We start from the raw sequence: 12,817 nt of genomic DNA, 5'->3' as shown, positions 1-12,817 counted from the left end.
TATGCAAAAGCTACCATACAGTTTAACTGGACCTGTTCGATGTGCTGTCTGGCGGTAAAGCGACCATGGCTGCAAATCTGAAGGCCCCCACGACATCACAGAACCTTAGAAGCCTGTTGATTTTCTAGACAACATTCGGCAAGGATCGCTCACCACGGGTCTCTACATACGAACTCGACCGTCAATTGCGTTAAAGGTTATCTGGAATCGTCTGCGAATAGCACATTCCGCTAGCGACGAAGTTTCCAGTTTATATGGGAATAGCAGAAATGAAGGAGAGCTACAGCATGTTGCGGTGTCAAGTGGGGTACTCAGACAGGACGTATGAAACGTACAGCTCTTTCTCGTAACCTGTTCATTACAGTCTGAGCAGACGCAACGGCTCCAGTGGTTTTCTGAGAGCGTCTTTCAGTGCTCTGGCGCTATCGGTACGACACCGCAACTCAGAGATGGCGAGGTATCGATCATCACGTGGGGCTGTAATGCGTCGGTGACCTTCCCAACTCGCTTCGTGTACTGTTCTCCTTGCAGCGTGTCCACAGTCTATGGATGACACATGGAGAGGCATTGGAATCCGCAGTAACACGACCGAAAGACCATCCTTTTTGGATCAAACAGATCGTCCCTGCGTCTTACACTGCATTTTGATGTCACATTGCATGAACTTGGTTGAATACAAGGTCCACAAATGACAACTGCCATTTGTGTACGTCACTATAAAACTTTCGAACTCCGGTACTCATTTCCTTCTGAGGGATGATCTGACTCTGTAATGCGTAACACAGGCAATAGTCGGCGAATGATAATAATTGTGGCCTACATTAAAAGTGAAGATCTCAAGTCTTGCAGTAAGACCACAGACTCAGAATGGATTTAACATACAAGACGTCGATGCGCGTACTCCCCTAATTCTTTTGAAAAGTGTTCCTACTTTGCTCTGAATTGAATTTTTTTTCCCCACAGACCACAGAGCCCCTACGTGTGCAATGTGGCCAACGGGCAGAGGCATCGCGTCACCTGGGGCCAAGTCCTGGAGGATTACAAGAATACACTGAAAGAAATTCCAGTGGAGCCAGGCGTCTGGTACCCTGCAGGGCACTTCACCAAGAGCGTTGTGCTGCACAAGCTGATCCACATTTTCTTAGAGCTATTACCTGCCTACTTGCTTGACTTCTTAATCATGCTTTCTGGGAGGAGACCTTTGTACGTATGGACATTTATTTATAGATCTTTTCTTTGTGTATTTAACCAAGACTTTACACATATAGTATTTTTACCTAGTAATTATATAGAAGAAATAACTGCTCTTTAATATGATGAATAGTATTATAATAGTATTAATAGAATTACATGCGAATTGAATATGTCCAATAACAGAGTGGATAACAGTATTGCTTAAGAACTAATAACATTAATACAAGCAGTACTACTGCAACTGCTAATAGCAATAATGAGGAGTAGACAGTGAATACAAGCCAACTGGACAAGTCATGAAGTGCCATCAACCAGAAGTCTACATAAACCTAGGCATTTCGCAGTTGGACAGTTTCAAGCTTGGATACGTAAAGTGTCTGGTCAGCAAAGACTACACCCAGAGGGACGAAAAAAATTTACAAAGAAAACTGGATGGCTGCAGTGTCATCAAGGCAGTCAACACCTAGGCCATACCTGTCGTCAGATACACTGCACGGCGTTGTGAACTGGCCACAGCCAGAGCCGCATAATCTGGACGGAAAACAACAGAAAAGGTGCCAATTCACCACAGATTCCACCCTCACTGTGACATCGACAGGGTGTCCTTGCCCACAAAAGGAGGCTATAGAGCACTCTTGATAGTGAGGCAGACAGTGGAACACCAAAAGAATGCATTCACCGGCTATGTAAATGAAGGCCAAGAATCGGCTAAGATGTAAGTCAAATACAGAAAGCTTCTTGAATTGTACTAACCCACCTCCTGTGCCCTTAGCTAACTTGTTACGGTACGTATGTAGATGCCCAAGAAGACTGCAAACTATCATTTGTTGCGGAAGAATTTTTTATTAACCCAAAATTATGGCCCTACAGACTTTATGGGATGGCAGACACTGTAATTTAATTTTCTAACCAGGTGAGATACGTATATAATAAAGGTGAAAGTTACCGTAAGTTCTATTGCCTATTATAAATCCTAACACAAAACAAATGCAGTAGTTGCACTGAAGTATAACACGAACACGTTTAATAACATCCTGTTCACTTAAAAACTATTACAAGAACATGAAACAGTTGCAAGCAACTAACGATGGCTGAGATTCAAGACAAGGAGCCGATAGGTAGGTTACTCCATGTGTAGCACACTGATCGGTTCCGCGATCTAACGACAGTGATTGCCAAAAATCTGAGTTCGTAATATTATTCATGCCAGAAGGGCGTCTTCCTCCTGCTCGTTAACACTCTAACGTACATTGAGACCTATACACGCCGAGATCGATTGCGCATGTTACCATTTTTCTTAACAGCGTCGTTTTGTTGTCCGCCAGAGCTGCAGTCGACGGCCGCTGTGTCAGGAGACGGCTATGAATTCCGAAAAGCTACCTACCGCAAACCTTGCATCGTGTTCCAGTTGGAGCTACAAAGAGAAATGACTGCTTCTCACTCTGAATCCTGATAGCAGAACTCTAAGTAATTCTCTCACTAGCAGCGGACGAAGTGCCGCCTTACCGCCTCCTGTCTTTCCCCGTGACATTCGTTTCTTCTTTGAGAGCCAGTCCGAGTCTCTCAAGAGCAGTCATCCAATGACAAGTGCCATTGTCCTGGAGCGTCTTTCCACTTCTCAATAATTTTCCAAAACTGCTACGTCAGACCTGGTTGACCAATGAAATTTCCGCATTTTAGCGCCCAGAGGCCTACAGCTAAAGAAAGGAAGTTTTGGCTCAGACCTGTCGGTGCCTGAAAGGAGCGGCTGAGCATGTAGCTTCCTAAGATTTCTATCTGCCTAATACACTGAAGCGCCAGAGAAACGTATAGGCGTGCGTATTCAAATACAGAGATATGTAAACTGCCAGAATGTGGCGCTCCGGTTGGCAACGCCTATGCCAGACAACAAGTGTCCGCAGCACTTGTTAGATCGATTACTGCGGCTACAATGGCACGTTATCAAGATTTAAGTGGGTTTGAACGTCATATTATAGTCGGCGTACAAGCGAAGGGACACGGATTTTCCGACGTGGTGATGAAGTGGGGATTTTCCCGTACGACCGTTTCACGAGTGTACCGCGAATATCAGGAACCCGGTGAAACATCAAATCTCCGACATCGCTGCGGCCGGATAAAGATCCTGCAATAACGTTACTAACGACGACTGAAGAGAATCGTTCAGCGCGATAAAAGTGCAACCATTCCACAAATTGCTGCAGATTTCAATGCTGCACCGTCAACAAGTGTCAGCCTGTGAAACATTCATCGATATGGCCTTTTGGAGCTGAAGGCCCTCTCGTGTACCCTTGATGAATGCACGACATAAAGCTTTATGCTTCGCCTGGGTATGTCAGCATCAATATTGGACTGTAGATGACTGAAAACATGTTGCCTGGTCGGATGAGTCTCGTTTCAAATTGTATCGAGCCGATGGACGTGTACAGGTATGGAGAAAAAAATGGTTCAAATGGCTCTGAGCACTATGGGACTTAACTTCTAAGGTCATCAGTCCCCTAGAACTTAGAACTACTTAAACCTAACTAACCTAAGGACATCACACACAACCATGCCCGAGGTAGGAGTCGAACCTGCGACCGTAGCGGTCGCGCGGGTATGGAGAAAACCTCATGAATCCACGGGCCCTGCATGTCAGCAGGGGACTGTTCAAGCTGGTGGAGGCTCTTTAATGATGTGTGGCGTGTGCTGCTGGAGTGATATGGAACTCCTGATACGTCTAGATACGACTCTGACAGGTGAGACGTAGGTAACACCCTCTCTGATCACATCCATTGATGTCCGTTGTCCATTTCGACGGACTTTGGCAATTCCAGCAGGACAATGCGACATCCCACACATCCAGAATTGCTACAGAGTGGCTCCACGAATATTGCTCTTCTATCGGCAGACGGGTGCCGTCTTCTTTGCATTCTCCGCCTAAGTCTCATTGTTTCCGCCTTACGGGAACTTTATTGTACGTTACAACGTTCTCACAGCAGAAAAACGCTTTAGGAAAGTGGAAGCTGCGGTAATTTCGTGAAAGATTCCAAGACACCTCTGCGGCCTTCCGGACGACCGTGGTGTTACCTGCTGCCCACATTGTGTCGACTCGCCACGGCTGTCCTCCCGTCCTGACCAGTACACAAAATAGCAGTAGGCGGCGTCAACTTTTACAATCTGGGATAAGTTAATGGTGCACTTTGACCGACTTTTATCTGCTGTCTGTCTGTGAAGCTGCCAGCTCAGTCTAATATAATTCTCAAGAATACGCCAACAGGTACATCATGTATTGGCAATCTCTATCGGACAATCTTTAATAAAAATAAAGGAATTCGCTATATACGGATAATGTGAAAGTCGACGAAACCGTCATTTTCACAGTCAGTTTCACCGTCTTTCAAAAGTACAGAAAACAAGGAATCAAAAAAGGAAAGCTGTACTCCAATTTCTGAATGACATCTTGCGTAATGAGGCAGAGGCAAAATAGAGATAGGCAAACTTTTAAAGATCGAAAAAAAATATGTATAACGAAACATATTTTGAATTTTGCTGAGCAACGAAACCCTAGGAAGGAAACTTGAAGGACTGAATTTTGTAGCACAGGGAAAAGCCATCAGAACTAACTCCACCAAAGCAAGAAACGAGAAATCGGCAGAAGACCCAAATTACGAACTGTGCGAAGAAACTGAAAAAACAATCGGCCACATCTTGAACTTTTGCAAACTGATTGCACACTGATTGCAAGCAGAACAATAATACTGTTCCACAAATTATCAAAATGGTTCATATGGCTCTGAGCACTATGGGACTTAACACATGATGTCATCAGTCCCCTAGAACTTAGAACTACTTAAACCTAACTAACCTAAAGACATCACACACATCCATGCCCGAGGCAGGATTAGAACCTCTAAAGCGCCTAGAACCGGTCGGCCGCACCGGCAGGCTCACAAATCATCCATTGAAATTTGTGCCACAATTACCATCTGCCAGTGGCAAGAAACTGGTGGCAACACAAACCACAAAAAACTGTCGAAAACGAATGTGCCAAATTACCGTGGGACGTACAACTACAGACACATCGAATTCTGGAACACAATACACCAGACAACACGACTATGGAGAAAAAAGGTGTGATAACTGACATTGCCGTATCCGGTGATAGCAGAAACGGTGAGAAACATCTGCAAATACGAGAAATTGAAAATCGAACTATAGCTACTTACACGTATACGTCTGCCGATTTCAAGAAGTAGCTTAACTGAAATTTGCACATCACACAGTTCTAGACGCTTAGGAATTATCAGGCCAGTGATAAAATACGATGTCCAGCACGGTGATCTCGTTTTCAGAGTTTACTATTAATAATAATAACAGAAAGAATAATCACAATAATAGCAATAATAATGGTGGTGATAGCAAGTGCAATGTATTCTGAAGGAGAGAGATTTAGAAAGCGTGTTAATAGTTGTGGACTTTGGGAAATGAAGATCTATCAGAATGAAATTTTCACTCTGTAGCGGAGTGTGCGCTGATATGAAACTTCCTGGCAGATTAAAGCTGTGTGCCGGACCGAGAGCACTTGCTCGCGAAAGACCAAGATCCTGAGTTCGAGTCTCGGTCCGGCACACACTTTTAATTTGCCAGGAAGTTTCATATCAGGGCACACTCCGCTGCAGAATGAAAATTACATTCTGGAAGCATCGCCCAGGCTGTGTTACTTCTGCAAGGTCTGCAGGAGAGCGTCTGTGAAGTTTGGAAAGTAGGAGACGAGGGACTGCCGGAATTGAAGCTGTGAGGACCGGTCGTGGGTCGCGCTTGGGTGGCTAAGATGGTAGAGAAACAGCCCAAGAGAGGCAAATATCCCGAGTTCGAGTTTCAGTCCGGCACACATTTTTAATCTGCTAAGACGCTTCAATCGATATCTGGTTGGAAAGAAGGTTACTTATTGTGACAGAGTAACGGGTGTGTACAGGAACGAGGTCAGTCGTTATTGTTGTCTTAATAGATACATAGTCAACTGTCTTTCGAAGCTGGATATGTTACGCAGTTCTCTGGTAGAGTAAGGGAGGTCATTCCACAGCTGGGTTTCTCCTACTGAAAAGGACTTGGAGAATGAGGCTGGACGATATAGTGGGACAGAAATCATTTTGCTCCAATGAGAGCGTGTGTTCGTGCTGTGTTGTTCAGACAATAGTATTAAGGTTGAGGATAGATATGAGGACCATATATGCTGATAAGATGGTAGAATAGACAAGATGTGTGTGAATGTTTACGTTTGTTTGCACGTATCCAAGATAGCCATGCGTAAGATGGTGAAATATGTTCAAAAAGTGGAAGTTCACAGCAAAACCAGTTCCAACAGTCGCGATCTTTGCAGTACATTCTAATTGTAATCTCTGTTTGACACAATCCATGGTAGGGGTGATATAGTAGTCCTTTGGCAATGGGGCCGTTAGAATGCACCTACTCTTCTAGACCACATCATAACAGAGTATGGTGTAAGTATCTAAATCCACAGTCTGATTAAAATTCTATAAGCAGTGGAAAAATATGGATTGTATGCTTGTAACTTCACTTAGATTCATTAATGAATGTTTCACTGCACAAAGTAAGACACTGTTCAGTACAGCTGCTCGTAAAAAATGTACTGTTTTAAGTGGGCTCCAAGGAACTTTAGTTAAAGTTCTTTTGACATCATCAACACATCACAGACGTTTATTACCCGTTTTAACAGTCGTAATACTTACCATTTAGGAGATATACACAAGGACGCATTTACGAGCAGGGTGTCTAGCCTGGATTCTACAGGGGAGTCAACGAAAGAAGATCCTTGACAAGTGGCAGCGCTGTTGCCAGAACTCACCTGAAAACCGCAAATGCTGCAGGCGAAAACAACAGTCCTCTACAGAGCAGCGACTACGCTGAGGCTTGACCATAGGGGCACGTACAAAATTTGCGTTATGCGATGGTTCAGGTAGACGCGGTAAGCAGCCGCACCAAGTGTACTGCTTCTGTCACATACCTTCTCCTTCCCAGCCTACGAGTCCGACATCTGCAATGAGGGATCGGCACCCTACCCCACGACATCTGGTATAGGAGCCTGCACCACAAAATAATCCACACCACGAAAATTTAAAATAAAAAAAATGTTTTCGTTTTAAAAGAAAATTGTAGTACGGGACTTCTTGTACAATGATCAGCCAGAACACTATGAACACCGATGAACAGTGGATTTACTTCCAAAATCTTTTCTTAAAGAATTTACTTTATTTACTAGTGATATATCAAGAACATAAACACATTTAATCACACTATGTGATCGCGGAACTGTTGCCAGTGGGTAACTGATGAAAACAAATTTCTTTCAACAAACGGATATTTTATTCCTAAAAACCTTTTCTTTAAAAAAAAAACAGATTTAAAAATTACAATCAGAAAGCACCCACTAAATATCAAGCTACAATTTATTCAGAGGCAGAAATAACAATTTTTTTTTATTTTTTATTTTTTGGCTGAATGAGCTTTCGGGCTGAGAAGCTTGCCGCTCCCTTTTAACACGGCCGTTGTCACGACCGCTCACAACAACCTCTGAAAGACTACACTGGTGCAAATCTGCAACACACCAGATGACTTTAAACTAAAAATTTTAACTCACACAAACACATGAACTATACACCCCATACGAGGGATGGAAATTGTATAAAACACTCACATTTAAAAAAAAATAATTACTTGCCACCGAAAGTGCAACTTGTTTTTTTGTTTTTAAAAGAAAACTCTTACAGTGGAAGGGTGGCAACTGTATATACTGAAATGACAATTTAAATAAAAACCCATGAAATTCAGTCTTACATAAAATGTACAAACATGCTCTTCATTACACATATACCGCCTCTCAAGATGATAGGCAAGATACAAACATATTTCAGGAATTCGGCCTTTACACCTTAAGCAATAAATTCGTTAACACCGGATCCGACAAACATGACAGAGACAGATATTGACGTACGGCAGACCGACAGACAGACACTAACTGCCTAATAAATGCGGACGAGTGATAGACGAGCAAGCTGGAGACGAGAGACTGACGATGAAAATCAGTAATTTAACAAGTAAATGAAACAACATATCACGATTGACTTCACTTCTAACAAACTGCGATGTCTGGCGAAGACCTGGCGCAGCACCGCCAAAACGCTCTCCCGAACCGTCCGCTGCCAGCCGCTTCAACGGATGCAGGAAGGCGCGCCGATCTCCCGTCTCACGGCGTCACAGCTCGTAACGGCCAGACCGACGTCGTGGGTTGACCCCTGTTGGTCTCGTGTCGACCGCGAAGCCACTACCCGTCGCTATACGACGCGGCCCACTGGACTCACGTGGCGACCTCACATGCGCCGACGCTCAAGGCGGACAACCAACCGATCGATCCAACCGCCAATGACCGTTGCTTGAGCAAACTCGAGCAGACAGGCGGCCTAACACATACTAGCACTCCCGACGACAGACAGACACTGACTGCCCCACACTTACCCGGCTGACCAACTGAGCAGACAGGCGGCCTAACACATACTAGCACTCCCGACGACAGACAGACACTGACTGCCCCACACTTACCCGGCTGACCAACTGACCAGACTCGCCGAAACTGACAGAGTGCCTCCCTGCCGAGCTCATAGCGCCCCTTAAATGCACGTGAACAGGCAACTTTTCCCCTTTCCCAACAGAGGGAGACACCAAAGCTGCGATTGCCACAGCGGCGCCACCGCCAGAAACGGAAGGCGACTGCTTTACACTACGCGCTGCGGCGCGCTCTTCAAAACAGCAAATTTTACCACAGCTCAACCGACTTACTAGCGATATAAACCAGTCCATGCGATAGCAGCTTCTCCTGCTGAGGAATGAATGCTAGTCAGACACACACACACGGTGCATGTGGTACTTGAGAGCGTACTATCCGTGTGTAGAACGGGGAAGGCGTGCGGTCTGCCTGAGTTTGACCAGTGTCAGATTGCGATGATTCGGCACGAGCGTTTTGGAAACCGCACGAATCGTCGGGTGCTCTAGTAGTGCTATGATGACGGTCTTCAACATATGTCGAAACTGTGGTGAAACCACATCCAGACGTCGTGGGGTTGGGTGGCGATCCCTCATTGTAGATGTCGGACGTCGTAGGCTGGGTGGACTGGTGGCGAACTGTGGGGGAACTACGAGACATCAGACTTTAGTGCTGGGCAGCGTACAAGTGTGTCTCAATACGCAGTGCACCAAACATTTCTAAAGACTTGCCTCCGCAGACGACAGCCCATGTATGTGTCAATGTTAACACCACGACATCGGCAACTACGACTGAAATGGGCACGTGACAACGTCACACAACATTGGCCCAGTGGCAGAGCGTTTCATGATCCGATAAAACCTGAAACCATCTTCATCGTGGAAGGGCGCGAATCCATTGTCTTCCAGTGGTACGGCTCCTTGACACATGTACTGCAAAACTGAAATGAGCTGCTGATGGTTCCATTGTGCTCTGGGAAACGTTTGCGTGGGCGTACATGGGTCCAGTGGAGCTCGGGAAACGCACTATAATTGCCAAGGAGCATTGACCACTGGTTGCAGACCACATACAACCTTCCATGACGATAGTGTTTCCCAACGGTAGTGGCATTTTTCAACAAGATAATGCGCCGTGTCACAACGCCAGGAGTGTGATGGTGACGTTCGAGAAACACAGTGGGGAGTTCCAACTAATGTGCTGGCCTCCCAACTAGCCAGATCAACCCAGTCGAACACATACGGGATGTGATTGAATGTGACATAAGAGCTCATCACTCCCTCTCCGGCATTTGCTGGAATTAGGTGACATATTTGTGCAAATGTGGTGCCAATGCCCTCCATCGACCTACCAAGGCCTCATTGCTTCCTTGCCACGACGAATCGTCAGTGTTATCTGTGCCAAAGGTGGACATACTGACTATTAGATAGGTGGTCACAGCGTCTTGGCTGGTTGGTGTAATCGACGTAGATGTAATTGTTTTGTACGGCCTTATTCGGCTGAAAAGTTCGATGGTCAGATGAGACGAATTTACTCACCTCTCAAACGCAGCAACCCATCGCTTCAAAAGCCCAGAAGTACGCAGTCAAATGTTTGGCACATGAGCCGGCAAAACCACAAACATTTTAAATGAATATGTGATATAATTCTGGAAGTTGCAGATGAGTTAGATTTCGCAAAAAGGCGATTTCTTCCAATGTCTAGAAAACTTTATTCATTAAAGGGACACTGTAGGAATCGAAAAGATTTATGAAGATGAACTGTGTCTGAGAGATTGGATGTTAACTCAAGACGTTATAGCAACGTGAAATGATAACAGTTAACATTCCTGGTTTCACTCACTTTCAAAAGCTGTCTTTTAAGACAAGTAATTTCTGAAGATATTATACGTAGTTTCATTACTATGTCTAGGCACAAGTCAATAGGAAATGAGATAAATTCATTTGAAGTCTGATTGACTGGGAAAGCTTTATAGTTGAAATAAAGTTAAATAAATTGATTCGTTACATTCCTTGCATTATCTTGAATATTGATTCTTCTTGGATATGAATATCAACTTTTTGATGTTTTACTTAAATCTATAATTTTTTGTAGCAGTATTACTAAGTGAAGTTGAATACTTTTATGATTCGTGTTCTTTCCATTTCTTAATCTCATAAATTCATTAAAGCATAAATTGTGTAGTAAATTTTATAGAATTAAACAATAGACATAAATCTTTAATCGTATCATTGCTGTAAAACAATATTTTTGCAGATTAGTTACAAAAATGTTTCCATAGGTGGGCACGACAGCTCAAGTTCAGTGCAGAGGTGAACAGATACTAAATATAGTCCTACACACACACACAGGCAGATGGTAAAATATAAAAACACGCGTCACGCTCGCCGCCGCCCCCCCCCCCCCCCGGAGAGACTTGTCATTGCTCACCCACATGTCTCGTCATCCACTCAGTGGTCGAGTACGTTGTGCAGTCAGCAGAATGATACGTGATTACTGCTTCCACCACCCATCTTACTGTAGGTTATTATTATATGGATTTAGATTTTACAGCTTTTCCGGAAACAAGTATTTTTCGTTTTGGCTTTAAATGCCACAAATTATCTATGAATAGGTATACGTCAAGAGTGTGTAAGGCATATGTTATTTACCATTGACTGCATGGCCAAATGTCTTCTCACATACTCCCGAAATGTCAACCAGGAACGAGCAGCATATAGCCGCTCAGGCAGCCGTTATTACGGCTTTGAGTCTTCTGTGAAGGCTCTTCAGTAAAAAGATGACCACATGGAGTGCTTTGCTCTGTTTAAATATTTCCTTACTCATAAAATTTGAAAGTCTGCGCCTGCGCATCAACTTTCTAAAGCAATACGAAGCAATCATCACAAAAACTCGTTAGAAGATTAGATGGTTCAGAGCAGTGTGAGGTACAAAACATTTTAAGCAGTTGAGTGCGTAGAGTTTAGATCTAATTAATACAAGGTCCTCGGTTCTGCTCTCACTTTGAGGTATTCATTTAACTTTAATTTAAATTCTACATTTTTTTACCAAATAGATATGTTAAATAACAGGTATTGAATAATATTTTAAAAAGTACAATAGATTTTAATTTTTAACTAGCTGAACACCTGGCATGGCCAGTGCATGTATTTATTACAGTATTCTATTAGTTTATCTCTTCCTTCCTCCTCTCTCTGCCCTCCTTCACCCATTCTTTGTCGATTTCCTCCACCCACTCTGTCCACCGCCTCTTCTTCCTTTCTCTGTCCAACTTCTTCTGTCCCCACTCTCTCTCTCCTTCATGTCCCACTCTTCCCTTTCTCTGTCCATTCCGTCCTCCCTCTCTTTCTCTGTCGTCTCCTCCTGCCCCACTCTCTCCGCCCATTTCTTCCTCACTCTGTCTCGGTCCATGACCCTGTCCATCTTCTCCACTTCCCTCTTTCTGTCAATTTTCCTCTTCCACTTTCTCTCTGCCCACATCCCCAAACCTTCTCTCTGTGCCCATCCCATGGTTTCCCTATCTGTGCCAATCTGCTCCTTCCCACTTACTATCTGTCCATTTCCTCCTCCCCCTCTTCTCTCTCCACGTTATTATGCTCACCCGGACAGGAAACTAGTGGTTCTTACCCCACAGTACTTCTTTACAAACCTTAACTAATATGTGTACCAGATGTGGCTGGAATCGCTCGAAGGTTTAGGATGAGCTTTCTTCCCATTGCTTTGTAAGCATATGCCAGTCTGCAGATAGAAGAGCAACATTTCTGGAGCCACTCCGTAGCAATTCTGGACGTGTGACGTGCCGCATTGTCCTGTTGGAACTGCCAAAGTCCGTCGAAATGCACAACGGGCATGAATGGATGCAGGTGATTAGACAGGATGCTCACGTGTGTGTCACCGTTCAGAGTCGTATCTACACGTGTCAGGAGTCCCGCATCACTCCAACTGCACATGCCCCACACCATTAAAGAGCTTCAACAGTCCCCTGCTGACATGAAGGGTCAATGGATTCAAGAGGTTATCTTCATACCCGTACACGTCTATCCGCTCGATACAATTTGAAACGAGACTCGTCCGTCCAGACAACATGTT

General features: G+C 44.3%; 1 protein-coding gene across 2 annotated transcripts in view; it reads left to right on the top strand.

The window, feature by feature from the left end:
* Positions 1-12,817, top strand: part of LOC126419198 (fatty acyl-CoA reductase 1-like) — a 147,672-nt gene that overhangs the window by 107,472 nt on the left and 27,383 nt on the right. For both annotated transcript variants that reach the window (XM_050086333.1, XM_050086332.1), the window contains exon 7: positions 964-1,203. In XM_050086333.1, coding sequence (XP_049942290.1) covers positions 964-1,203 — 240 coding nt within the window. The remainder of the gene's footprint in view (positions 1-963; positions 1,204-12,817) is intronic.

The sequence above is a fragment of the Schistocerca serialis genome, chromosome 9, assembly GCF_023864345.2.
Source record: "Schistocerca serialis cubense isolate TAMUIC-IGC-003099 chromosome 9, iqSchSeri2.2, whole genome shotgun sequence".
NCBI classification, from domain to species: Eukaryota; Metazoa; Arthropoda; class Insecta; order Orthoptera; family Acrididae; genus Schistocerca; species Schistocerca serialis.
Note: the sequence above shows the minus strand (reverse complement) of the source record. Positions and strands in the feature narration are given on the sequence as shown.